This window comes from Cryptomeria japonica, chromosome 10 (genome assembly GCF_030272615.1).
Source record: "Cryptomeria japonica chromosome 10, Sugi_1.0, whole genome shotgun sequence".
Lineage (NCBI taxonomy): Eukaryota > Viridiplantae > Streptophyta > Pinopsida > Cupressales > Cupressaceae > Cryptomeria > Cryptomeria japonica.
The window spans coordinates 213,194,558-213,220,099 of NC_081414.1; the positions used below are offsets into that span (position 1 = coordinate 213,194,558).

The 25,542-nt window shown below is 37.2% G+C and overlaps 1 protein-coding gene across 4 annotated transcripts in view; it reads left to right on the forward strand.

Moving 5' to 3' along the window:
• LOC131037683 (lysine-specific demethylase JMJ31) overlaps positions 1–25,542 on the forward strand; it is a 159,848-nt gene that overhangs the window by 43,324 nt on the left and 90,982 nt on the right. For all 4 annotated transcript variants that reach the window (XR_009104282.2, XM_057969864.2, XM_057969866.2 and 1 more), the window contains exons 7-10: positions 1,227–1,299; positions 1,448–1,564; positions 24,755–24,874; positions 25,060–25,078. Coding sequence is in view for 3 of the 4 variants with exons in the window: in XM_057969864.2 (XP_057825847.2) it covers positions 1,227–1,299; positions 1,448–1,564; positions 24,755–24,874; positions 25,060–25,078 (329 nt within the window). In the remaining variant the exon portion in view is untranslated. The remainder of the gene's footprint in view (positions 1–1,226; positions 1,300–1,447; positions 1,565–24,754; positions 24,875–25,059; positions 25,079–25,542) is intronic.

A 25,542-nucleotide genomic window follows, 5' to 3' on the forward strand; every position in this document is an offset into this window, starting at 1 on the left:
ATTAATGAGCCTATCTCCTTTGTCTCAGGATTGTAGTGGTTGACACAAGCAACAAGAAGTTCCTGATTTTGTTTTGAGATCGGAAATGAGGCTGCCTCAATAAGACTGAAATCTTTGCTGTTATATATTGCAAATCTGCAATTTTGTGACTGCAAAACAACTAAAAACTGTTGTTTTCAGTTATAGAAAACCATAGTCTTGGGACTGAAACACTATGTTGAGAGGTACTAATGGAGCCTGAAATCCTAGGTATTGTTTTGCCTGATTTTCTCTTGAAAACCCCTGCTATTTTGCCAACCAAAATGGCGGATAACTGCTTCCAAATTTTGCAAGGTCAACCTTAACAACATGTGATTGTCATGTATACCGTAAAGGAGCTTGAAAATCTGTTGTTTTGTAAACCAAAATCTCTCATTTAGGGATGAGAGTGGTGTGAGGCTTTTTTTTAATTCATTTTGGGCCTTATTTTTTAAAATCTGAGTGTAATTGCGAGGGGAGAGTTTGCTGTCTACGAGATAGTTAGTGGATGTCATTGATGTCCAAAGTCGTCTCGGGGATAGCTAGCCGCCCTTGTGTTTTAGGGATATTATGGCCATTTTCAATTGATTAGGGATGGAAGGGAGAATTTTCTGAGGCATCCCCAGTGTGGAAACATGCCAGAAAATGCCAGTAACATGTTAGAAAATGCTGGGGACACATCCCTGGGAGCACAGATTTATGGACATTCTTTTGGAATATAAGTCTGTAATAATTCTTCTTGTACAATCTATACTGATGTAATGTCCTTAGTTGATAAGATTTTTGCCTTTAATAAGACAACACTGGGTGACAATTTTTGGTTATGTACCTTGCAAGTTTGTTTTACAATTTTATTTCCCATATTTATTTCAAATAGGGTATCCATTGTGCTCAACTATTTTAAAATACATAATTGAAAATTGACATTTAAAAGTCAATCTGAAATAAATATTTTAAAATTAGGAAAGCTTGAAATTTTGAATGCATTTATCCATCTTTTGCGTTTTGATTTCTCCCTTTATTTATCACTATTTTGAAGCTATTTATTTGTGTGTTGAGGCCTCTATTCCTAACTTTACAAGAGGCGCTAAGAAGTCCAGGCTTATTCTATACATTGTCATATTAAAATAAATGTGCTCCTTTATGTTATACAAGACATATGCAAGCCACCATATTGAACTTACTTGATATACGCTACCATGTTCCAGTGGTATTGTGGCCCCCTAGTGCAGCACAATTTCTCTACCCTATGCCAGTTTGTGGGGAGGCCTCAAATCACAGGTATGGCTGGTAACACTTACAGAGTTGTGTTTGGGTCTGGTTTATATCATTTTAAGGACTTTTTTATTTCTTATGATGCCATGTTTACATAAAATAGTAATGTTATATTTAAGCTTTTTCATGTTTGATTTTCTTTTTCAATTTATAGTGCTGTCAACCTTATTGAACCTGATTTAGAAGTCCATCCACGGGCCAAATATGCATGGGATCACTGCCAAAAAGTTGAACTGAATGCTGGTGATGCACTTTTTATACCAGAAGGATGGTAATATGTTACTTTTATGAAGTACATTGCTGCTTTTCATATGTATTTTACATTAATTTGTGACAATTTTTTGAAGTGCATTGCTACTTTTCATATGTCTTTTACATCAATTTCTAACCAAAAAATCTCAATTGAATACATGATTAAAGCTTGTGATGCATTAGTTAAATACTTCTATTATTCATCATCGTGAAGAATGATTCAAGCTCTTTCTAGCTGTTATGAAATGTGTTAAAAGTATAAAAAAATGAATTCAATCGCTCCTTAGGCTTCAAATAATATTTCTTTGTATAAATATTAATTGTAAGGAATGTTTCCATCTATCTTGCAGCATTGTCAAAATCTTGTTGCGTACCTACATGCTTAAAATTGAGAGGTAGACTACTAGAATCGTATTCTGTATGTCCTATTTTTGCAGGAAAATGCATGGGAGAAAAATTCTTTGAATGTGATTGTAGACAGCAGATATGCCACAAATAAATAATTAATACTTTGTTTTGTTTAAATACTGGCAATGTAATGAACTATTGTCCGAAGGGGTAGTTGGTAGTTGCTAGTGGTTGGCACTCTTAACCAACCACCGAGTGGTATATATATCTCATGTTGTATTGGGAGTGGGGATGGGAATTGTTGTACCCAATACATGTTTTGGAATACAAGATATATCATTCTGCCATATGTTGTGAATTTTGTATTGTTCGTGTTCCTGTTACATTTCCTATTTTCTTCTAGTAGTTGAAGCACATATCCCATAGGGAGTAAACATTTTGGTGTTGATGCCGAAACGAAATCAGAGATCAGTATGATAGTAGGTGGTATCCATGTGTAATGGGCCGATCATTCAAATAGCAAGTACGTGTAACTGAAAGTGACAGTGAAAAAGTGGTAATACAAGAAGAAGCACGAGAAGATCGATTAACAAAAGACTTGGTAGATCTGTGGGAAGTTTTGGTCGTGCAGAGGGAAACTCAGGCATGAGCGGTCCTTGAAGGCACGGTACATGACGAACTCACAGTGAACCTTGCAGTCTTTGATCTTCTTGGTAGAATCCCAAGGTTGTTGGCACGAAACCTGATTGAATTGCAAGACCAACGAGAGGAGACTAACTGAGAGCAACGTCACAATGATATGAAGAGAGGACTCGTAGGGAGGAAGAAGAGCGGGATACTGGCAGACGCCATACCTCCAACAATTAATGCCCCTACGACCAAATAAAGATCTACATACCAAAAACACCTGAGAGGAAGGGGAGGGATTAGTAAGAAGATCTCTCCACTTGAGAGAGAAAAGTGAGAGGAGACGCCAGTTACAAGAATTTGTTGAAGGTTTGGTGAGTCTAGCAAGAAGTAGGAGTGCCAGTTGAAGCCATGGTCGGGAGAGAGAAAGATTGTGTACATGGAGTGGGTTGGAGGAGGTTGCCAAAAACTTGCCACTCTTGGACGACGAAGCAAGTGAGTTCAGAGTGGGGTGCATTATGAAATCTGCACCACAATGGTAGCAATATGCTTTCTAGGCATATATCACTCTCAAGACCAAGCTGATTTTCGATCATCCCTATGAATCTTGACAAAGGATCATTGCTCTCTGGAACACTGAAATTGCTTGATTCCATAAACGCTTCCGACTTGGGAATATACAAAAGAAGATTTTCCCTTGTAGCGCTAACTCCATTCTCAATAGGAATGTCAAGCAATGTATTTCATCGTGCTCGGTAGTCTCGTGAATCTTGCACTATTCTGGCATAGGAAACTCTGACAAGCTGCGTGGGTGTAGTTGCACATTCAAAGTCCACCAAAGTTGAAAGATATCAACTTGTTGATCGTCATGGCCATGCTGTTGCCCCTCCTTTGAGAAATCTTTTCTTTTTTGAATTTTTTGATTTTTGAAAATTTTCACTTTTTTCGGATGTTTAAACTTTAAAATATGAGAGATCTAGCAAATCTCAAATCTAGCTTTGAAAGCTCAACTGGTTCTAGTTTGCAATTGATTTGAACGTTGAACTGCCTCTTTCCTATGCAAGTCCAATTGATGACCCAACGTTCTTTCCTTCCTCCTAACCAAGCTGATTTTCGATCATCCTGCACCACAATGGTAGCAATACACTTTCTCTGCATATATCACCCTGACGACCAAGCTGTTTTTTTATCATCTCTATGAACCTTGACAAAGGATCATTGTTCTCTGGGACACTGAAATTGCTTGATTCCATAAACACTTTCGACTTGGGAATATCCCAAGAGAAGATTTTCCCTTGTAGCGCTAACCCCATTCTCGATAGGAATGTCAAGCAATGTATTTCATCATGCTCGATAGTCTCGTGAATCCTGCACTATTTTGGCACAACAAACCCTGACAAGCTACATGGGTGTAGTTGCGCATTCAAAGTCCACCAGAGTTGAAAGATATCAACTTGTTGATCGTCGTGGCCATGCTATTGCCCCTCCATTGAGAAATCTTTTCTTTTTTGAATTTTTTGAATTTTTTTTATTTTTGAAAATTTTCACTTTTTTCGGATTTTTAGAATAAGAGAGATCTAGCAAATCTCAAATCTGGCTTTGAAAGCTCAACTGGTTCTAGTCTGCAATTGATTTGAGCATTGAACCGCCTCTTTCCTTTGCAAGCCCAATTGACGACCCAACGTTCTTTCCTTCCTGTTGTGATAACTCTGTCAAGCGTTGAGGATGACTTTCCACTAATCTTTCATTGGATTCACCCGTTCAAGAGTTCGCATTCATGCTCTCCTAGCGCCAATTCTGTTGATGTGTTTTTTATGCACTTCATACACAAAATAAAATACCAAGGTTTCTTATCTTCTCTTGAACAAAATCCTCTTGGATGCTAAACAATGTGATCAAATGAGATGACTTCAAGGGTCCGATAGCCAAGTCTTGACCTTATATATGGATAGACTCGGTGATTGTGATGTGATTTGCTGGAATCACAAGGGGGACTTACGCTGAACCCGAATGTTTGAATATTGGTGCAACGTGGAAGTTCACTTGACTTTAAAACAAAAGGCAAAAGAGATAGGGTTTAGGGAGTCTAATCTAATTCCTAGAATGTAAGAGACTATGAATGATTTAGTGAAACTCTACTATACTTTGCATTGCCAAGCAAAGCAACAACTCCATGAAGCTAGCACGATCTTCTAAGGTAATCTTGTGATATTCAAATCATCACCAACAACATAGACACAATCAATGAGATGCATATCAATGGGCAAGTAGCAATCGAAGTTAATTTTGGACAAAGGAGTTCAGTTGACTACACAAGGTACTTCACAATGAGTAAAATACTAGTAGTATGAACATGTGAATTTCACCATTAATCATCCACAATAGCTTCCATCCATCTGATCAACATGAAAATAAGTGAGAAGTAGAGACCTTGCAAATGTTGAATCAACACACAAAGTTCACCATATCTTCAATGAAAATAGTATGCCTCTTGCAATAAAATCTTCACAACAATCTCCTTTTCTGCTACTTGTTGTGACCTTTTCACACATCACCCCATTGCTAACGGGGACCCCCTCTCTTCCTGCTTTTTGTGTTGTTAGGTTAGGGTTTTGGCTGTTTAGTCGACAGTTTTGTGTTTCCCGTGCCTGAGTCTCGGAGTTTTGATCATGCCTAGTGTCGTTTAGGGTTTTTGAAGTTATAGGATCAAGCGCGTAAAATTAAGATTTTAATGATCCTAGTTTTGTCTAAGTGTTGACCCCTTTGGAGCATTAATGTGTTTTTTTAATGTCCTCGTTGATGATTTTAAGTGCTAAGGTGTTTTTAGACCTTTTGGAGTTGTTTTCTTGCTCCTAGGGGGTTATTCGAGTTGATTTCGCACTTTATCCCGATAGATTTCCTTGTGTTATGCTCCAATTTTTGATGAATTGCTTAGGTTCAGTTGAGTTTCGAAGTTTCTAAGTGATTCTGAGTGGAAAAAACATCATTTTCCGGATGAAAATCCATATTTTAAGGGTTAAAAGGTCAAAATTCCATACTAGAGGTGCTTTTCCCTCATATTCCTGACTACCCATGGTTATCCCCACTCAGAATCCAAACTGGACATGGATTTCCCTTGAAATCCATACTTGCCTCATTTTTCCACCACTGTGAATCCATACTAGGGTCGTTTTTCCCCTAGAAGCACTAAATTTTGACTGAGTGTCAGGATTTAATTTATCCTGACTACCCATGTTTTTCCACCAGGGAGTATGGATAGGATTGCGGATGACATTTGTCTTGATTCCACACCTGGGTTGATTTTCCACCAGGTCTTTTGTGACGAGTTTTGAGGATTTTTGTGCAGACTCTCAGTCTAGACTCAAGACGATTTTCCACAGAGATCATTTTTAATGATTTTTTGAATCCAGATTTTCATCCAGATTGAGGTCGATTTTCCACCAAGGGGTAGTTTGAGTGAATGAAGTGCATTTTGAGTCCGAATTTTCATCCAAACTAAGGTTGATTTTCCCCTAGCCCCATTTTGTGTGCATTTTGATGGATTTTGTTGGGAAATTTTGTCCATACTTAGATCGATTTTCCCTGGGGAATATTTTGACGTTTTAATTGATTTTGATGGGATTTTTAAATCCCTACTTGGATGGATTTTCCTAGGTGGCTCAAATTTTGATTTAAATTGCAATATTTTAATAAAGTGAGCCTTGTTTTAATTGTTTTCTAATAAAGTAACGATATTTAATAAATTTAAAAACAATTAAATGATTTGCAATAAGCATTTAATGTTTTCAACCATCTAGAAGCAAATCGGTTTCACCAAAGCAAGTATAAGAACAAGTGTTTTATCCCACATTGCTTCTGTGGTGAGATTTGATGATGAAAATGAGTTCAAATAGAGAGAAGTCCAGCATTATTTTATTGTTAAGTTTGCCAGGTGTCTCCATGCAAGGGCGATTTTCTCTCTTATTGGCAATTTTTGATGATTTTAGAGGACTCTTACCTCTAAGTTGGTGATTTTCCTTGGGGCTGCCATTTTTGCATGCTGTTATCGAACTGATTTGGCTGCCATTGAAGACCCTTCATTCCACGATTTTTGGTCAAAGTTCGCCATTTTTGGAGAAATCCACGATTTTGGTGAAGGGGCGATTTCTATGTTTGGAGTTTCTTCCTCCAACTTTGATGATTTTCCTTGATGTCGCCATCCTCACTTGCTGTTCTCAGACCATTGTTGGTAGATTGTATGCAGATTAAAGACATTTTCCAGATTTGAAGGTGACGCCGTAGTTGGGAAAATACGATTTTTATCTGGCAAGTGTTTTGGGGGCATATTTTGATGAATTCCATGCATACTTGATACTCCCATTGCTCCTTGCTGTCATTCCTCAGATCTGAACTTTGATGCCATTGTTGTAGTAGGGGTGACCTCCATTTTTGGCTGTCCATCTATTTTCAGACTTAAACTTTGATTCCCAGCCAACTCTAAACTTAACGATTTACCTTTCAGAGAATTTTCAAGTCATTTTCGGTCAATCACTTGACCATTTGAGGGCTGTTACAGGTCTGCAACTTCGCCATGGCTACTTGTCCTCAGAAAATTTAACTCTTACCAGACATACTTTTTTTCCCGGATTTGATTTGCTTTCATTGTCTAAGTTGTTTTCCATCAAATTTATGCACGTTTAGGTGATTGCAACTTGTTTTGAAAGGCTAATTTGTACAGTTGCAGGTTGTCTTTAGACTTTGTTGACCCCCATTGGTGACTTCGGAAGGTGTCCTCAGACATAATTTTGTGTGAAAACACCATCTTTCACATCTTTCCTTAGTCACTCTTGATCCGGTATACTCCTTTGCACTATAATTTGCACAAAATTTCTAGGTATAAGGAGGTGCTGATTTCATGAGGGTTTTATGCCCTAATCTTGTCACATTTCGTATTTAAATTGTTAAAATCTACCTAGAGTGTGGACTATTTTCCTGATTTCCATACCCTAATTAGCCCAAATCATTAAGAAGTTAGGAATTTTATTAACAATATTATATTTTTCCTAAGTTCTAACTTCAAGCTTCGTACAGGTGTGATGTCGAAGTCCGGATTTAAGGAAAGAAGAGAACAACAGAGGATTGTGGAGACTAGATTCTATCCAGAATCCAAGATGTCATCCAGATGGAAGGAGATTACGGATACGAACATGCATTTCCTGAGCCTGAACCTGATGCGACAGCAGATGTTCAGAGTTGGAAATCAGATTCTTTCCCCAACGTATGTAAACATTATGAAGAGTGGTATTTTTCAAGCCGCTGGATTCCCACAGTCCATACAGTGCAGTGAACTTATCTTGGAGTGTGCACGATGTTATGATCCTCGCTCGTGAATGATCAAGACTCCTAAGGGCGTTGTCATTGCCTACCTTGCTGAGGTTGCGATTCCTGAAGTGTTTGGAATTCCATGTGGAGCAGACATGAAGGAGGTAACTAAGGGTGAATATGAAGATATGGATGCGTGTAAAAATGTAGTAAATAAAGAGTGGATGATCGAGCCTAGGCTTCATCATTCCAAGGCTCCCAAGACACTCATGTGCACAGACTTCAAAGAGGAATATAGTGACTTAGTATTCTTGCTTAACCGAGTGATGGGGATGCCGCAGGGTGCAATATACAATGGATGGATGTTCTATTTCATCCAGGATTGTCTTAGAGGGACGTTGATAAATTGGTCTAGAATCATAAGTGACAATCTGGACTTTCAGCTGAGGAATGTAGAGCGGTCTAAGTCATTCGCCATGACTTCCTATTTGGTGTACCTGCTCGCACGGTTTGTTACATACAAAGGATTGATATGCAGAGGTGAAGTCGGGAATGGGCAAGGACAATTCAGGAGTTATGAGTGCTATACTCGACTGAACATGTATATGATTGAAGATTATAAGAAAGTGAATGATGTATTCACAATGTACATCACGCGGATGTTGCAAGGCGGAATCCACAGGAGGTTGTCCAAGGAGGCAACGAAGCTAATAGAGAAATATGGATCGTGGTATATTCAGTTTCCCACTTTCACGTACCTTAGGATTCATGGGTTTCAATTCGAACCCTACAGGCTTCCTAGGTATCCTTCCGACATAATGATCTTGTTGGAAGTGGCGAGACAACTTCTAGAGTTTGATTCCATTGAGAAAGAGAAGCATAGGATAGGCATGCCATTCCCTATTTCAGTTGGGAAGACGTTGGAGGTTTGCCAGTCTCCCTTAGCCGCTAGCACTGCAAGTGAGGAGCTTGCATTCTATCGATTTGCAACCTTCAAGAAAAGAGAAAGATTTGATCCAGATAAGAAAGTTGGAAGGATCAGGGGAGAAAAGTTCATCCACAAGACAAACATAGAGGATTATTGGGCCAACCTAATGGACGAACAGGCAGTGAAGAGACGAATGTGGTCCAGAATGTCAGTAGATTTCATGAGGAAATGTGGACTTTTCCTCATTCCTGATCAGGTGTTATATGATAGGGATCATATGCATTCATGGTATGAAAATGAAATGAAGAAGGCGATCTTATTGCCTAATTGGTCAGAATTAGAAGAGATAGATTTAAGGATATTGATGAGAGAGGTCTTGAGTTTCTCCCATACATGGGTAGATATTTAGATGAATAAGTTAGTTGATATGGGCGTTTCCTTCACTTATGAAAAGATGAAGCTGGAAGAATCTACTTCTGAAGATGATCAGAGGACTATCAGTGATGTCAGGATTCATGCAGATGAAGAAAGTCAAGCTCCCAAGAGAAGGAAAAACACGCCAGGAGGAGTCAAGGCCAGAGGGAAGAAGATTGAGGAGGTCAAGAAGAAGAAGCAAAAGACTATCATTCCTTCACCCCCTCTCAGGGTCTCATCAATTAAGGAAGTTGAAATAACAGAACAAAATAAGGAGACCCAACAATGTTCGAACACAGTGATACTACCAGAGAATATTTAGGATTTGCATGCCACAGCGACATTTGCTCCACCAAATGAGAATGATGATCAGCTGGGATCCCCTATCGTCCTTTTGGAGGTTAGTTTGGGAAATAAGATATATGATTTGACCAAGAGTAATCTTGATGATGATGATGATGTTATCTCGACATTGAGAGGACTTGATCGAGATATGTGTCTCGATGATGGTATGGAGATATCCGCTATTCCTGATTGGTTGATGAAAAGTATGGAAAAGAGTAAGAAAATGATAGAGGTACAACCTATTGATAACATTGATGACTACCTAGCTAGGAGCAATAAGGAGAAAGAACCCAAGAGAGCTGAGATTTTGTCGCACATAGCTAGAGATGAGACAGCAATGCGGATTGCTCAGGTGGCTGTTCTTATTGGAGGTGTGACAGTGGACATTGCTACTCCTATGGATTTCCAGATTACTTGAGTTGCCCTTGGCTGTACTACAAGAGAGCAAGAGTTTCAGGAGGTTGGTGATAACCTTAGGGCGATCAACGCAAGGTTGGATAGAGAAATTGAAGAAAAGGAGAAGTAAAAAGAAGAGAATATCAGACTTAGAGAGTATATTGCGGGGATAAGATGTGAGAATCCCACTCTTATTTCCCCTATTGTGGTTGATCATGGACTACATTCACACTATGAGGCATCGAGAGATTGCACTAAGCTTGTGTCAATACCTGTTTGTGAGACCCTGCCTAGTTTGATTCCATTAAATTTGTTAATCATTTCCTACATTCCGAGGTCTAGAATAGATTTCATAAACCCTATTCCTTTTGCCCATTTTTTTAGTAAGAATTAAGTCTGAAACTACATTGCTAAATCCTAAGTTGTCAGCGTACCTATTCTGGATATTTCATGATCGAAGAAGATAATCCTAACAATTGTGTAAGTCTCCAAGTAAACACAACAATTCACATTGACCATTGAGTTACCCACTCGTCAAGACCTAACATGTAGAAACCTTGGAATCATTTTAGTTCATCTTACCCTTAGCATCTGAGGTGATTTTGTTCAAGAGAGGGTAAATTACCTTGGTTTTTTTTTTCTGAAATGTTATGTGCATAAAACACACATCAACACTACTCTACTCTAGCTATCTGCTAATAATCTACCTGCTAACTATTGACCTTTACAAATGATAGAGTGGAGCCTTATATAGTGCTCTCAATACAATTGAATGGCCAAGATCAAATCCACATCAATGGCCAAGATTTAAAGATAGAAACCCTAATCAGGGTTTGTTACATCCTTTACATAACATTTAATGCTTGACCAATGATAAAATTACATTTTTACGACACATCATTGAATGTTTGACCAATGAATGATGAGGCTATACATCGAACTTTGTGCGTCCACATGTGCTAGTTATCCACCTTGTTGGATTGTCAAGTGCATTGAATCTGGATGCCCTGACTTGGAATGATGTATTTGGGTTGGTGATGGCTAAGCGCCACCTCAGCTTAATCCTCTTTTAACTCATCACAAGTGTTTGTGATTCAGGCAATATCTCTTGATACTCAACATTTCCAAGTGCCATGATGACTGAGATGATGGTGGGATATATTCCCAAATTGCATCATCTTCTCCGACCTGATCACTTTCACCTATCCTTGATCTTGAATCTCTTCACTTAAAGCCTCCCTCTTGGATTACTTTCTTGCTATACTGGCAATGATTCTTGGATCTCCGAAGGAAATTCAAGATATTTGTAAAATTCCTTCCTTTAGCATCTTCACTTTCATGCTTGCTCATAGCTGGATCATTTCACACCCCCTCTTGCCTTGAAGATGCTGATATCCTCCTCTTGCGTCCATCACCATTCAGTGCATACCTTTGCATCAGACTTGAAGAATAAAGCCTTTAGGTCTGATTTTATCTTATTATTCCTTCTTGTAAGGTTGATGAATTATCAACTTACCTTCTTGTGTAATCTTGTGAAGTCTTTTCCTTTGAGCAGCTTCCTTGTATCCTTCTACCTGCTGGAGCCTTCCACCCTCGCTTCCATAACCTGAAAAGAAAACACACTTTGATCAAGATACAGATGAGAACAATGCCATTCTTTAAATCTGGAAATGAATTCCCTTTGTTTTGAGTTTTGTTTTTCACATTTCAAGATCCGATTCACTGATATTTTGAAGTCTAAGTACTCATGCTTTCAGTCTGAGACTTCACCCTTTGTAGGTCTGATATGTGGATTTTAACATGGAGTGGAAGACTGCTAGGAAGGCCGAGCTTTTAGGTTTGAAGTGGAAATGATAGCAAGCTGGCTGAACTTTTTGGGGCTAGGTGGCAGGAAGTTGGCCGGGGTTTTGAGGGTCAACTGGAAGTGGAAGACACTTCTCCAAATCACTAATCTCATAAATCACTTTCATTTCCCCATTAACCTCCTTCATTTGTTTTATCAAATATCAATGCTGCTCTTTCATTGCCAAATTGAGGGAAATTAAGCATGGTCGGGATTTTTGATATGAAGTGGTAGTGAGCTTATGGTGGTCGAGGATTTTGATGTGCCAGGGAAGACTTCTTTATGATGGCCAGGGTTTGGCTAGGAAGTGGCAGTCTCCGAGGATGGGCGTGGATTTTGGGGGAAACTGGAAGTTCTCAAGCATGGGTGTGGATTTTGGGGGGAAGTGGAATGTTGCTATGATGGCCGGACTTTTAGGGTGCAAGTGGAAGTTGATGAGGCAAGCCAGGGATTGGAGGGTAAAGTGGAAGTGAATTTACTTGCCTCTTGTAAATCAAAGTTGCCTTATTATAGGTTTGGTCCCATGTTTAATACTCGACATGCCTTGGGATTTGGGTCCTCTATCATGTTTCACTTAGGTCTGTCCATCTTAATCAAGATTCACATGCTAGCTTTGGGTTTTAACCTTACAAGTTTCATTTCATTTTTGATCTGCCCTATGCAATACGTTTGACTGAGGTCAAGACCCTTCTTGCTTCACATGTTACACTTTGATCCTCCCTTATCTCCATGTTGCATTTAGGTCAAGGCTTAAATTGGGACCTACATGCTTTGATAAAGGGCTTCTTTTCACACTTTTAGGTCCACACGTTTCATTCATTTTTATCCATAGTATTCACATGCTTAATGAGGGCTTCACATTTCATTTTAGGGCCACCTCCACATGTCCTAATTTAGGTTTGCTCTTTCAAATTTAGGTCCACATGTTTGGTTTTGGTCAGGACCTTATCCTACATGCTTCAATTTAGCTTCTTCCAATTTAGGTTGCCCCTATCTTGTGTAAGTCCACACACTTGGGCTTAGGTCAAGACCTATTTCACCTCCCCATATCATTTGATGCTTGGTGTCCTCTATGCCACACGTTATGATTGAGTCACCTTTAACTCACAGTAAACGTCAAATGATAGTGGTATCAAAAGAGAGACCATAGTGTTCTATGAAGAGTATCCTATGTATCACAATGTTCTATGAAGAGCCGTAGATATGATAGTCATCAAGTTGTTATCTATGAAACGTCATTCACAGTTTATTGAGACCATAGTTACAGGACTTGTAGAGTTTGGCCTAGACTTGGCGAGTCTCAAGGTGGGTCACCTTTGCCGAGGGCAGAGGACCTTGGACTTGGACTCAGTCGAGTTTGGCCAGGTCTGTGCAGACTCTTGAGTTTGTTAGACTTGGTAAACTCGCCGAGTCCTAAGCCCTAGGCTCTGCTGCCCAGCAAGTGAAAAAAAGGCAAAAAAAATTTAAAAAATCAGTGTAGTCTCCATTGGAGACAAATTTCAAGGACGTGAGGAGTGATAAAGCCAACACAAACCTTGGACTTTGATGGATATTCTATAAATATTATTTTATGAGCATTAGATATCAGCCAATAGAAAAAATAAATCCCGAGGCCTTTATAAAATAATAAAAGTTGTTTGAGCCCCTTGACCCTGTCTTGGGGGCGCTACCCCCAAAACCCCATTGAATAATTTGGGGGGAAACTGCACCGATAAAAGTGGGGAGAATTTAACCTTGTAGAGTTTGGCCTAGACTTGGCGAGTCTCAAGGTGGGTCACCTTTGCTGAGGCCAGAGGACCCTGGACTTGGACTCGGTCGAGTTTGGCTAGGTCTGTGCAGACTCTTGAGTTTGTTAGACTTGGTAAACTCGCTGAGTCCTAAGCCCCAGGCTTTGCTGCCCAGCAAGTGAAAAAAAGGCAAAAAAAATTTAAAAAGTCAGTGTAGTCTCCATTGGAGACAAATTTCAAGGACGTGAGGAGTGATAAAGCCAACACAAACCTTGGACTTTGATGGATATTCTATAAATATTATTTTATGAGCATTAGATATCAGCCAATAGAAAAAATAAATCCTGAGGCCTTCATAAAATAATAAAAGTTGTTTGAGCCCCTTGACCTTGTCTTGGGGGCGCTACCCCCAAAACCCCATTGAATAATTTGGGGGGAAACTGCACCGCTAAAAGTGGGGAGAATTTAACCTTCGAGTCTGATTAGGATCCATATAACATTGGTCAATATTTATATCAAACTTAGATTTATGAAATATTGATATAAGGACTTTATGTTTCTAAGAGTTATTGGATAAACGAACAGTATTATCTTGAATCTATGAAGTGGTTAACTGACAAATTTCTCTAGTATACTAATATAAAATGTTAAACTCTCCAACTTACTAGGTCATTGATGCTTAATATGATTTATTACACTCATGAATCTTAATAGTGTGGAGTGTCATCATTCTAACGAGACCAAGTATTAAAATAATAATGTAATGTTTCTATAATGGTCATCTTACTTTTAGTTGTTTAGGTAGTTTCTATTTTCTTAGTTCATTTCTGTTTTAGAAACTTTGTTTGTAATTTCTCTATTTAAGGAGATCGATTCTCCTTTGTTAAATATTGAAATATCATTTCATGGTATCAGAGCAAAAAAAGGATCTTTTGACGAATGTTTAAAATTCGTGCTCTTGGAATTTTTTACAGAAGTTTTTTGAATCAGTTTTTTTATGAAAAAATTGTGGGTTTTTTACCTCAATTTTTTCAGAAGTTTTTTATGATTTTTTTGTTAAAAAATTGCGGGCTTTGGTGGCGATGGATTTTAACCTACATGGTTAGGGTTTTGCAATTTTTTCGAGGATCTGAGTTTTTTGTCCAACCCTCAGACCTAGCATTCAGTTTTGATGTTCTTTTTGTGCCTGATTTTTTAATAAAATTAGAAGTATTTTTTTCTGAAGTTGATGTCTCGAGATTTGTGGCATGTGGTATTTTTAATTTTTTCAGTGTCTTGGATTCAAGTTGTTCCAGCTGTTCGCTGAAGGTTTTTGACAAAAAAATCAGACCTCTTTTATCGCATGACGCATTTTTTGTTTTAGCACGCGATGAAGGGCTTTGGCCGTAGGACGAGGATTTCTTTGTTTTCTGGTGTTTTGCACGATTTTTTGAAAAATTGTGGGTTCTTTCTTTGCTGGAGGATATTCTGATTTTTTCCACAAAAAATCATTGGAGGGTTTTGTATGATTTTTATGATTTTTTTCGTTAAAATCATGGAGGGTTCTACATGATTTTTTCCTAAAAATCATGGTCTTCAGGAATGAAGGTGTTTGATGATTTTTTCCCAAAATCATGTCACATCAATTGTTTGATGATTTTTCCACAAAATCATGGTGTCGTCTTGCAGTAAGTTTCAGGTTTTTGCCAATTTTTCTTGTCAACAAAAATCAAAATTTTTTTGGCAACAAAAATCGGATTTTTTTTTGAGTAGTTGATCATGATTTTTGAATAAAGAGAGGGATAGCTTTGTTACCCAACATCATGTTGGAAGGATTGTGGTAAACTTGGTCATATCCAAAAGTTCTACAAAACTAGGTGGGTCTCAAAAGCATTAGTGTTTTGGGAAGAAGGGGGCAGACTTCTATGCATTCATGGCTAAATGACCTACAACATATGTTAAGTCTTCTGTAGGATAGTTAGTAGGATGATCATTAAGGGAGGGTATTAAAATAATAATGTAATGTTTCTGTAATGGTCATCTTAGTTTTAGTTGTGTTGGTAAACAGATTTGTCACTGCGGTTGTTTACTTGAAACTGACCCTGTTTGCCTGATAAGCAGTGACAAACGTTCCAACAGTTGGAGAGATCGTTCTGTGAAACACGATCTTCCTTTGCGTTTGAGAGGGGCAGCTCCCTCGTATGATAGGGGTGTTTAGGATTTTGTGTACTTTTAACCTGAAAGTACATAAAGGAGAAAACATAAAACTAAAGAGGAATAAAGATAGAAACCCCAACAATAGACATACGACCATCGACTAAGATTTCCCAACATTAGCAACAAATTACAAGGGGAGTTTATAAGGTAATATTTTTAGCCATGAAATGATGATAAAGAAGAATGTCAAATCTGAACATACGGAGAGATAAGATACTTCAACACATTCAAACTGAGATACCAAAGGTTGCTTGTGCATCATCACATCAATCGTACAGATCACATATGCATAAAAAGACTACCAATTTGACATACGAGAAATCAGCAATAATAACACATGAATACATTTAGAACATACGAACTAAGACGTATTATTCATTATCCTTTTGGAAATATACAAGTCCAAAATCCTTTCTATACATAGTGCAAATCAAAATGTCTTTACAAGTTTCTCCTAGAATTCCAGCAGAGTTTTCCCCTTTGTAAAAAGTCCCCCCCCATCTCATTACAAATAGCCTTGTATTTATAGGCTTGTAGGATAACTACCTTATAACCAACTTCAATCTCGGGTTGATAACTAACTCTTTTCTACGTAAATTTCAATGAGTTAGTAACCTACACTTTTATGCGTAGAAGAAGTCAACTTTCCAACCTTGGTTACAATAAGTGACATAAGTCACTTTTTACAAAAGAATTTCAAATCCATTACATTGAAGAAATAACTCGTTGTCGATTTTGCCGGGGTCGGTTCCATGTCTTCTTCTAATCTGCGAGTAACTTTCTCATCAACAATTTGGTCTTCAGATATGAGAGATTTGACTACATCTACTAGTCATCATTTCCTCTTGTGAACTCCTTGTATCCCCAAGCAATTTGAAAAAGTTGGTCTTGTCATGGTCATTTCCTTTAATAACTTTCACAAGAGAAATTGCAGTGATCAATAACAAATTTGCCAAATCATGAATCTCATTGATCATTTATCATTTGTATCTAATTCTTCTTTGAGATGTTATCATTTGTGTAATGTTAATCATAAAATGTGTTGCATGTACCTTCTCCATCAACATGAGGCTCCTTTTCCAGTAATATATTGTTGTTTAACAAAATTACTTCTTATCATTTAAAGTTTTCTCTCACTTTGGCAACTTTATAGCCTTTGATACAACATTATTCTATTTTGCACAATCGTTGAAGGAGACTTAACCAAGTTATCACCAACATTAGTAATAGTACTGGAGGGGAATTGATCATAAATTCTCTTTGCTCTTAAACTGTGATCACCAATGTCGCTAGCTCTATACAACCATATACGATGAAAATACCAATTAATGTGACCCCAATATCTTTCAACCACAATATCTCGGTGGTGAATTTTGTAATCTGTCTTAATCAATTGAAGGACACGACCACCCAAGGGGCATTTTGTGAAACTATTCAAGTCTTTCTTTATGATTTGACATTTCTATGCATATCAAACCGGACACTTATGATTTGATGGTTGCATACACTCTACAATCATTGTGATCCATGAGAAGTATTCCCTTCACTGCATTGTGCCAAATGGCTCACATGTCTTGTACTCTATGCTTTCACACATTCATGCATGTTGACTGAAGCAAATTTCAAAATTTTGGTACAGAAGAGAAAAAGATGGTGCAGGTTATGGAATTTAGTCTTTGGCCTACCAATTGCATTTGTTTCAAAAGTTATTAAATTTTGTTCAACAAACCATTTAGTATATCCTTGTAATCATTGCATTCCATGTGGTACTATCACTTTGAGGCGGACTGTCAAACAGTTTGCTTGTGTCTCGTCCATGCTTACTAAATTGTTCCAACCGCAATATCTGACAAAATACTCCAGCTTCCATTAGACTTTGATGGATATCCATATCCTGCTCCAAAACTCTCATTTTGGCACAGGCGGGGAGAATATTGATTTTATGTGCCTGAAGCCCTGTCAACACAACCATTTTTTTGCATATCCTGCAATTGTGGCATTCCACAAGGCCACGTTCCTTTGAGGCATTTTGTGAAACAATTCTCATGCCTTGTATATACTTCCACTTCCTGCGTGCATGTCTACCAGAGCAGTAGCAACTAAAACATGTAACAAAATTCATCTAACCTTTATGCTTCGATAGATGTCATCTCTCTGGGGCGCTGTTATTAAATACATTGTAGCTCGGCCCGAAGGAGAGGTGTCGCTCGCCCGAGTTGATGAGATCATGTCTTATGCAATGATGTTCTCTCTCTGGATGGATCAGATCATGTGCTCTGGAGAGAAGGAAGGGGTAGACTAATGGAGACTGCTCACAGAGCACGACACTCACATAGATCTGATCTGTAAAGTGTAAAGTTCGCTATAGGATAGATCTAAGTTGAGTCCGTATCACAATGGAGCAGTTGGTTATTATTCCTAGCTACCTCATTATTTCCTCCGGTGGCATCACTACTATCATAAGTTATACGACCCCCCTTGTGCACAACGAGCAATCATTGTATCAGATGAGGCTGCTTTTCTTTGATGCGCTCTATCAAATTTTCTGAACATCTAAATAGATGTCCACGCCCTGTACCGGAGCTTCCATTTTAGCACAAACTGGCATAATGCTGATAAAGGTTGCAGAGTTTGGATTTAAACTTGGACATTGCATTTGCTTGAACGTCTCTGAGGCCCTTTCGGCAAACCCATTCTGTGCATATCCTGAGATCATTGTATTTCATGGATGACATCGTTTAAGGTATTCTGCTGAACAATGAACGTGTGGCGCAAAAGTTTTAATGGGTGTCAATACCCCATTCAAAGTCCATTTTGTGGATATCCTGCAATTATCGCATTTCATGAGACCACATTTTTGCAATATAACTTGTGCTAGGAAATACGTTTCAAAGAAGAGCATTTTGTCGAATAGTTCACATGCCATGTCTGTGCTTCAACGGTTGAGAGCTTGGTTAACATCATATCCTGCAACCATCGTATTTCCAATTTGCATCATGAGCTTGGTTGAGGGCAATATCATCACCGCATCTCTGGGATTAACGCCTGCCAAATAGATGTTTCTTTGCAGAATTCTATCAAACTGTTTACCTGCTAGAATCAACGCTGCCAAAGTCTCCATGCATTGTCAAATGTATATGCCATGAGACCTCGTTACTTTGAGGAATTCTGTCAAACTATTCACGTGCGTTGTCTTTTGATAGATGTAATACTCCAGTTCATTTTTTTGGAAAGCATGAAACCGTTGTATTCCTTAAGACCACACTGCTGGAAGCGAGGCATGTCAGTAGAGAACATTTTTGAAGAGTTCAGTCATGTGTGTTGCTTATCACTTGATTCACATTCCTTGGAGGAATTATGTCGAACAGTTCCCATGCATTGTCTGTGCATCCATAACCTGCAGCATATGTGGTATTCTTATCAAGCATCTCATGGATATTGTGTATTCTTCCTCATTCTGCAACATTCAAACACGTTACGTATATTGGCTATCAGAGTAGTCGCGACTACAACATCTGACGCTCCGTCTCTTCTTCAATGCATTGATGAATGCTCATAACCTGTTCTTTGAATCCTTCTTTTATTTATTGTTTTTCTTTAATATTTTTCCTTTCTTTGATAAAATCAATAAGAGGTTAAGAATGTTCAAAAATTGAGCATTTCTAACCTTCTTGACAAAGTGGGGCCCGAAAGGTTAAGAAATGGGGTTAGAAATGCTCAAATTTTGAGCATTCTTAACCTTTTGGGGATAGGTTAGAAATGCTCAAAAAGTGAGCATTTCTAACCTTTTTTGGCAAAGGTTAAAAAAAGAGGTTAAGAATGCTCAAAAACTGAGCATTTCTAATCTTGAGCTTCACGAACTATCCTTTAGACCTTAGAAACCATTGATCACAGAGAGGAAACAAGGAAGAGTGCAACCGATGCTTTCGAACAACTTTTGAAGCACAAAAGATCAGACATATTAAAATAATTTAAAATATTAAATTATTATGTGAGAAATAATTTAAATATTTCAAATATATTGCTTTGGCCGGAAAAAATTGGCATAACTTTCAAACGGTAGGGAGTTAGGTCCTGAAATTTGAAACACGTGTCAATGGTAGGGAAATAGACCCACACAATTATTTGCGCCTCATGACGAAGCCTTAAATGAGATATTTTAATCATTTGGGAGCAACAAACACCAAAAATTGAAAGTTTAAAATATGACAAAATATGAACTGGGTTCAGGTGAAAGTTGGACATGTGATACAAAATGATGTTTAGGTCCTGACTGTCAAGTGATTTCCCTAAATTTGTGATGATTTTCAAAATTCTTTCATTTTTCATATTCTGACTAGTAAGGATCTTGGATTGCGTGTTCATTGTTTACGCAAAAACAGCTATTGGATCTTTACTCGACGCTGAGACCGATTTAAAGTTCAAATCTTATGTAGGCCAAATATGGGGGCAACAAGTTGTTTAGGTAGTTTCTATTTTCTTAATTCGTTTATGTTTTAGAAACTTTGTAATTTCTCTATTTAAAGAAATACGAATCTCCTTTGTTAAATATCAAAATGTTGATGTGATGCTATTTGGAATAACTTGTTCTTTGTGATGTCCCTTTCCTAAGCATCAAAATTATTTGTATGGTTAGCCTATTAACCTTGGTTTCCGTAGGCTAATCTAGTGGTTAGGGAACCCATTTAGAGTTTGGTTCTTGCCGGGAGTTTGTTGGCGTGTTTAGATGTTCTTATTCCATACTATTTTTCTTAAGTCACACAAGTTACCAACTTGGTCAGTTGAGAGACTTTCTATTTTTTGGAAGGTTGGTGGATGGTAGATTGATATTTAATTGTAATTATTATAAAGTCTCATAGCTTTAATCTTTTAATAATGTTATATTAAAGGAAAAAGCTAATGTTTAATTTTAACGTTATTTTAATTTATTAAAAGGGACTGTGTGTGGGGGCCAAAAGGCAGTTATAAGGTGTCTATTTAATATTTTATTTAATCTTATGTTGGGCGCTTAACTTAGGGAGTTATAAGTGAAATTAATAAAGAGAAATATTAAAAAATTATGAAGCTTAAGTAATATTTGGTTTTAGGCAGGATTTTTGAAATGAAGAAATAAATAGAGCTTGGGCGCCCATTTCATTCATTCACGGAAAATCATTTTGGAGAGTTTGGTTTGACAAATGAAGCAAAGGTTTGAACCAGCAGCTTGTGGAGATGCAGACCTTCACAGGATTGGATACTTGCGGGAGTGAAAGATCTCTTTAGGGTGTTCTTGAGGTGATCTCATTACAGAGATTGTAGGAGAGCTTATTTGAATTAACTGAGGGAGGATTGACAGAGTTTGTAGATTAAGTGAGAGCAGTTTTGAAAGTGATGAATGATTAAAGATGAGACCATTGGAGGCCGTACCATTCTCTTCTCCAGCCGTACCATCTCCAAGGTTTAGCGTGGGTTTTTGAGGCATTGAAAGAGCAGAATTTTGATAAGGGCTCCTGGCAGATTAGTGACAGTAACATTTACAGATTGGTTGTAGCTTTCAAATTAGTGCTGATCAAAAAATAAAATCAGGCTGAACGGATTCATTGCTGCTATATCTTGCTTGGCTGGGCATGTGAATTGGGTATGTTCAATATTTACAATTAATGCATTAAAATTTTTGGATCTTGTGAAACTAGTTATCTAATAGTGTTTTGTTTCCTGCATTTCTTTTCAATAATTGCGAAAACACAAAAAAAAACAAATATTCTGGAAACCCCCCCCAAAAAAAGAATAAACAAAAAAATCAAAGTTAGAAAAAGGGTGGGATGCTTCATTCTTCGCTATTATGATAATGGATGAATTTATTCTCTCTTGATGAATTTGAGATGGGTATCCCATATTATATAACATTGATCTGTTTGTTAGTTGGTTTCGATGGGTAGACAACTCCAATATGTTGGCAAGATGCGAAACAAGGCATATTTCTTTGTAAAAGTCTATGAAATACTCTTGGAGACTACCTTGTTTGAGATAGAAATATGGATAAATTAATGATTCCATTCCATGATCCATGGAGCTATTAATATTGTAATAATTCAGTTGGTGCTAAATTACATAATAAATGGACAAATATTTGTAACAGCTTTCTGGTAATGGCTATCGAATTTGTTAGATGAGTTTTATATGAGTTGGTTTATTGATAATTGGTGTCCAATCCTGAAGCAAAACAATAATTTTATTTAGATATTTTTAGGAGTTACTTTGTTCTGATCAAATCATATAGTTGTGTTACTATGTGAAGTTGGCGCCATGCGGTATACTGAAAATGTTGAGCTGAGTGGAATCAAGGAAACAATGTGGGGGTTTAAGAATTGAAAGTTAAAAACATTAGTTGGGTAGTTAAGGCTGAAATTAAGCTGTGAGAGACAATTCTTTAAATGGAGGGTATGGAAAATGACCATTGAAGAAGAGGAGAATTAATTGGGAGCTCCATGGACGAGGCCAATATTATGGCAGCAGTCAAACCAACAAAGGGGAAAGAAGTTTAAAACAAAAGTAATGAAGACTGCCAATCATAGTAGGGAAAGCCCATCTATGAATAAATATGTTGGTCCATAAGTTTGTGTTGGGCACATAGAAATTACATTCAGGAGCTGATATGAAAGTAGTAAGAGTTGATGGCTAACAAACAATGGGTTGAACAAATCTAGGATCTTAGTTGAGTTGAATTATATGATGTAAATGAAACATGATAAATCGAAGGAATAACAAATAGAATGTGGTGAAGTAGATGCCTAGAATTTGGTTCAAGATGCATGGATTTGACAGACATTCAACAGTGGAAGTCCATTTACATCATGAACTCAGGTAATAATTATGCAGCAACTCAAGTGATGAACTGGTCTAATCAAGGATGGTATAGTTGAAGGATAAAAAGGTATAGAAAAAGCATTGAATGGAAACCAAGATGCATATGTAGAGGCTAGTTCATTGGAACATTTAGTTTATGAGTAATGGTCAGAAAGCCACTCCTTTCATGGTTAGTTTGTATTCCCAAGATTTTATTTATTTTATAGTATCAAATTAAACCACATTCTCTATGCAATCTTTTTTAGACTCCTCACATTTTAAACTAACAAGCCTTCAAAATAAGGGGTCATACACATGAATTGTAGGAAAAGAGATCAGACCACTAGTTTCTTGGACACCTTTCTTAACTAATTCATTTTAGTCCTCTGTAGCAAGTGATGCATATTTACTTCACCTGCCGGTTGAAAAACAAGGTTTCTAATCAAATAACTATTGAAGATGTTGTATCATTAAATCTTGACCTAACAATCATCCTATCCACTTGTTGGAAAAAATAATTCCTTAAAACTACATTTACTGAATTGGCCAAAAACCTAGGCACACTTGGGTACTGCTTGTTTTGGAATTGGATTTGGGTTTAATTCACATGTGGATTATATCTAGGGCATGGTTTTTTGTGCATGGATTTGTTTAGAATCATTCATGAACATCCCTGGGTGATTCCAGCAATGGGTGACAATTTCAGTGCATTTTGTTTGTCTTTTGACCTTCAAAATCAGGTCCTAAACCCCAATCCAACAGTCATTTTTGCTTTTTTTTTGTTGAGTAATAGGGGAAAACAAGCACTCCATTTTGCTTGATGTGGAAGCAATGCCACCAAAAGATTCACAATTTTAAAAGTAAGCAGCACCACAATACTGTACCCATTTACTCATGTATTAGCATACTGTACCCATGTACCCATGTTCATACCTGATTCCGATTCAGTAACCTGATCTTAAAACATTGATTTGCATGCCAAACAATTGGGAAGTAACATGTGCAATTAATTAGTGCATACTATATACAGATGTAGAACTTGGAGCTATTAGAGTGTAAAGAATTGAACTGTTTATTTGACTGACGTAGGAGCCCACTATGATTAACACCATTGAAAGGTATGGAGTGCAGGAGGTGAAACTTTTCTGCCTTTCAGTACTTGTTGGATAAACACTTGTTTGGACAAGGACTTGAGGGTTTGGATATCTTGGAGATAAAACACAAGATTATAATTGAATATTCAAGCTTAAAATGTTAATTTCCTTTTGATAAGAAAAACCTATGAAGTTGACTTGTGATTGAATGGTTTCTTGCATTTAATTATTAGATGAAACAAATTAAGGATTATGGCTAGACTTTGATAAGCTCTTGTTGGAACAGAAAGAAGACCAAATGCCATTGAAATGACGAATCATTTCAAAATTCAAATAATAAATATGGGGGCCCTATTGAGAAAAGTAAATCTATCAAGAAGGAAAAATTAAAATGAGGCATATCATCTTTCTTTTTTAACTTGTGGGTCTATAAAATTCTCATTATAATCCTTCAATTTTGTTGTCACATTGTGCAAACTGATCCCTTTATAATTATATCTCAATTTCCAGTAGGATCCAACTTAATAAATTCTTAAGCATCTGATCATCATCAGGTAGTCTCTCCAATATGATGTCAAATCTGTGATTTCTTCCACAATCAATGATTTATGAAATGCTGAAATGCAGCATGGTTTCTCTTCACATTATCTTTACCTTTCAATTTTTACTCCTTGTTGCTTCCCATGTCAGTCAAATAATTTCCTCCAATGGTTAACCCCTTAATAACTCCAAATTCCATAGTATGTCGTGTTCACTAATAGTCGTCACATGAGTTGCTTCTCAATTTGTTTGACTTTCTAACCAATACTTAAATTGATTTTTGTTTCCATTATAAGTGGGTAAGGTCATTGTTGGATGAAGGTTTCATGAGCTCGAAGATCAATGGCTGAATTAGTTTGAAGCATTTTATCTTTGACAGAGAGGTGAAGGGATTATTTAGAATTGGCTATGTAGCACTGTATTAAATCCCAATTAAGATTTAAGCAAGGAAACATTTACAAGGAATTAGTATAGGACAATGCTATCCAATGTTGCCATTTTTAGAAGAAATATTAATCTGGTTTCAACTATCCGTATTATGTATTTGCAATTTATGGACATTAGTGCTAATGTATGTTAAAAGATCTAGGAGCATAGCTAATATTGGCATTCTGTTGTATACCAGGTTTCATCAGGTGGACAGTGATGATTTAACCATAGCAGTCAACTTTTGGTGGCCATCAAAAATTATGCTAGCAATGCAAAAACACATGGATTCTTACTATTTGCGTCGAATAATTAGCAGGTTATTGGCTTTAGCACATATATGGTGATACAGTCATTATTTCTTCTCTTAAGCAATATATTGACATTTTTATTTTTTATTTTTTATTTTTTGGAGTAACATTAAATGCTGTTGACATATGACTAATGAATAATTTTTGGTGGGTTGCATTTGTATTTTTTCTCTGGATGGGCGATGGAAAACAGATTAGTGGACTCTGAGAAGGTAATAGCTTACGTGATTTTTTTATGCCCCTTCCTATTTAGCCCTTAAATATTCAATATGCCTTGGAGAAATTTTGTCAAACAGTTGTCTGGCAAAGTCTGTTTTGAGTTTTCCTGAGTTCTTGAGCCAACAATACATTACGAAATACAAATTCCTTTCATAGGGTTTCTGTCAAACACTTCTGTGATAATAGAAATCAAACATAACTACTTGTATTTCTAAAGTATAAATCCAAACACTTAGCATCCAAGTAGCTTCACCAATCATCAAACCTTACATGAACATTATAACAAATAATTGGCCTGAAAACTAATTTCAGAACCTTGTCCTTTATTGTGACATTTTGACAAACATATTGCAGACTTCCTTTCAGACTAATAACATATTCAGACTTCCATGTAAGAGCGGACTTATTATCAACTACTAACATATAACAGTCATTTATGTTTCCAGATTTCAATACC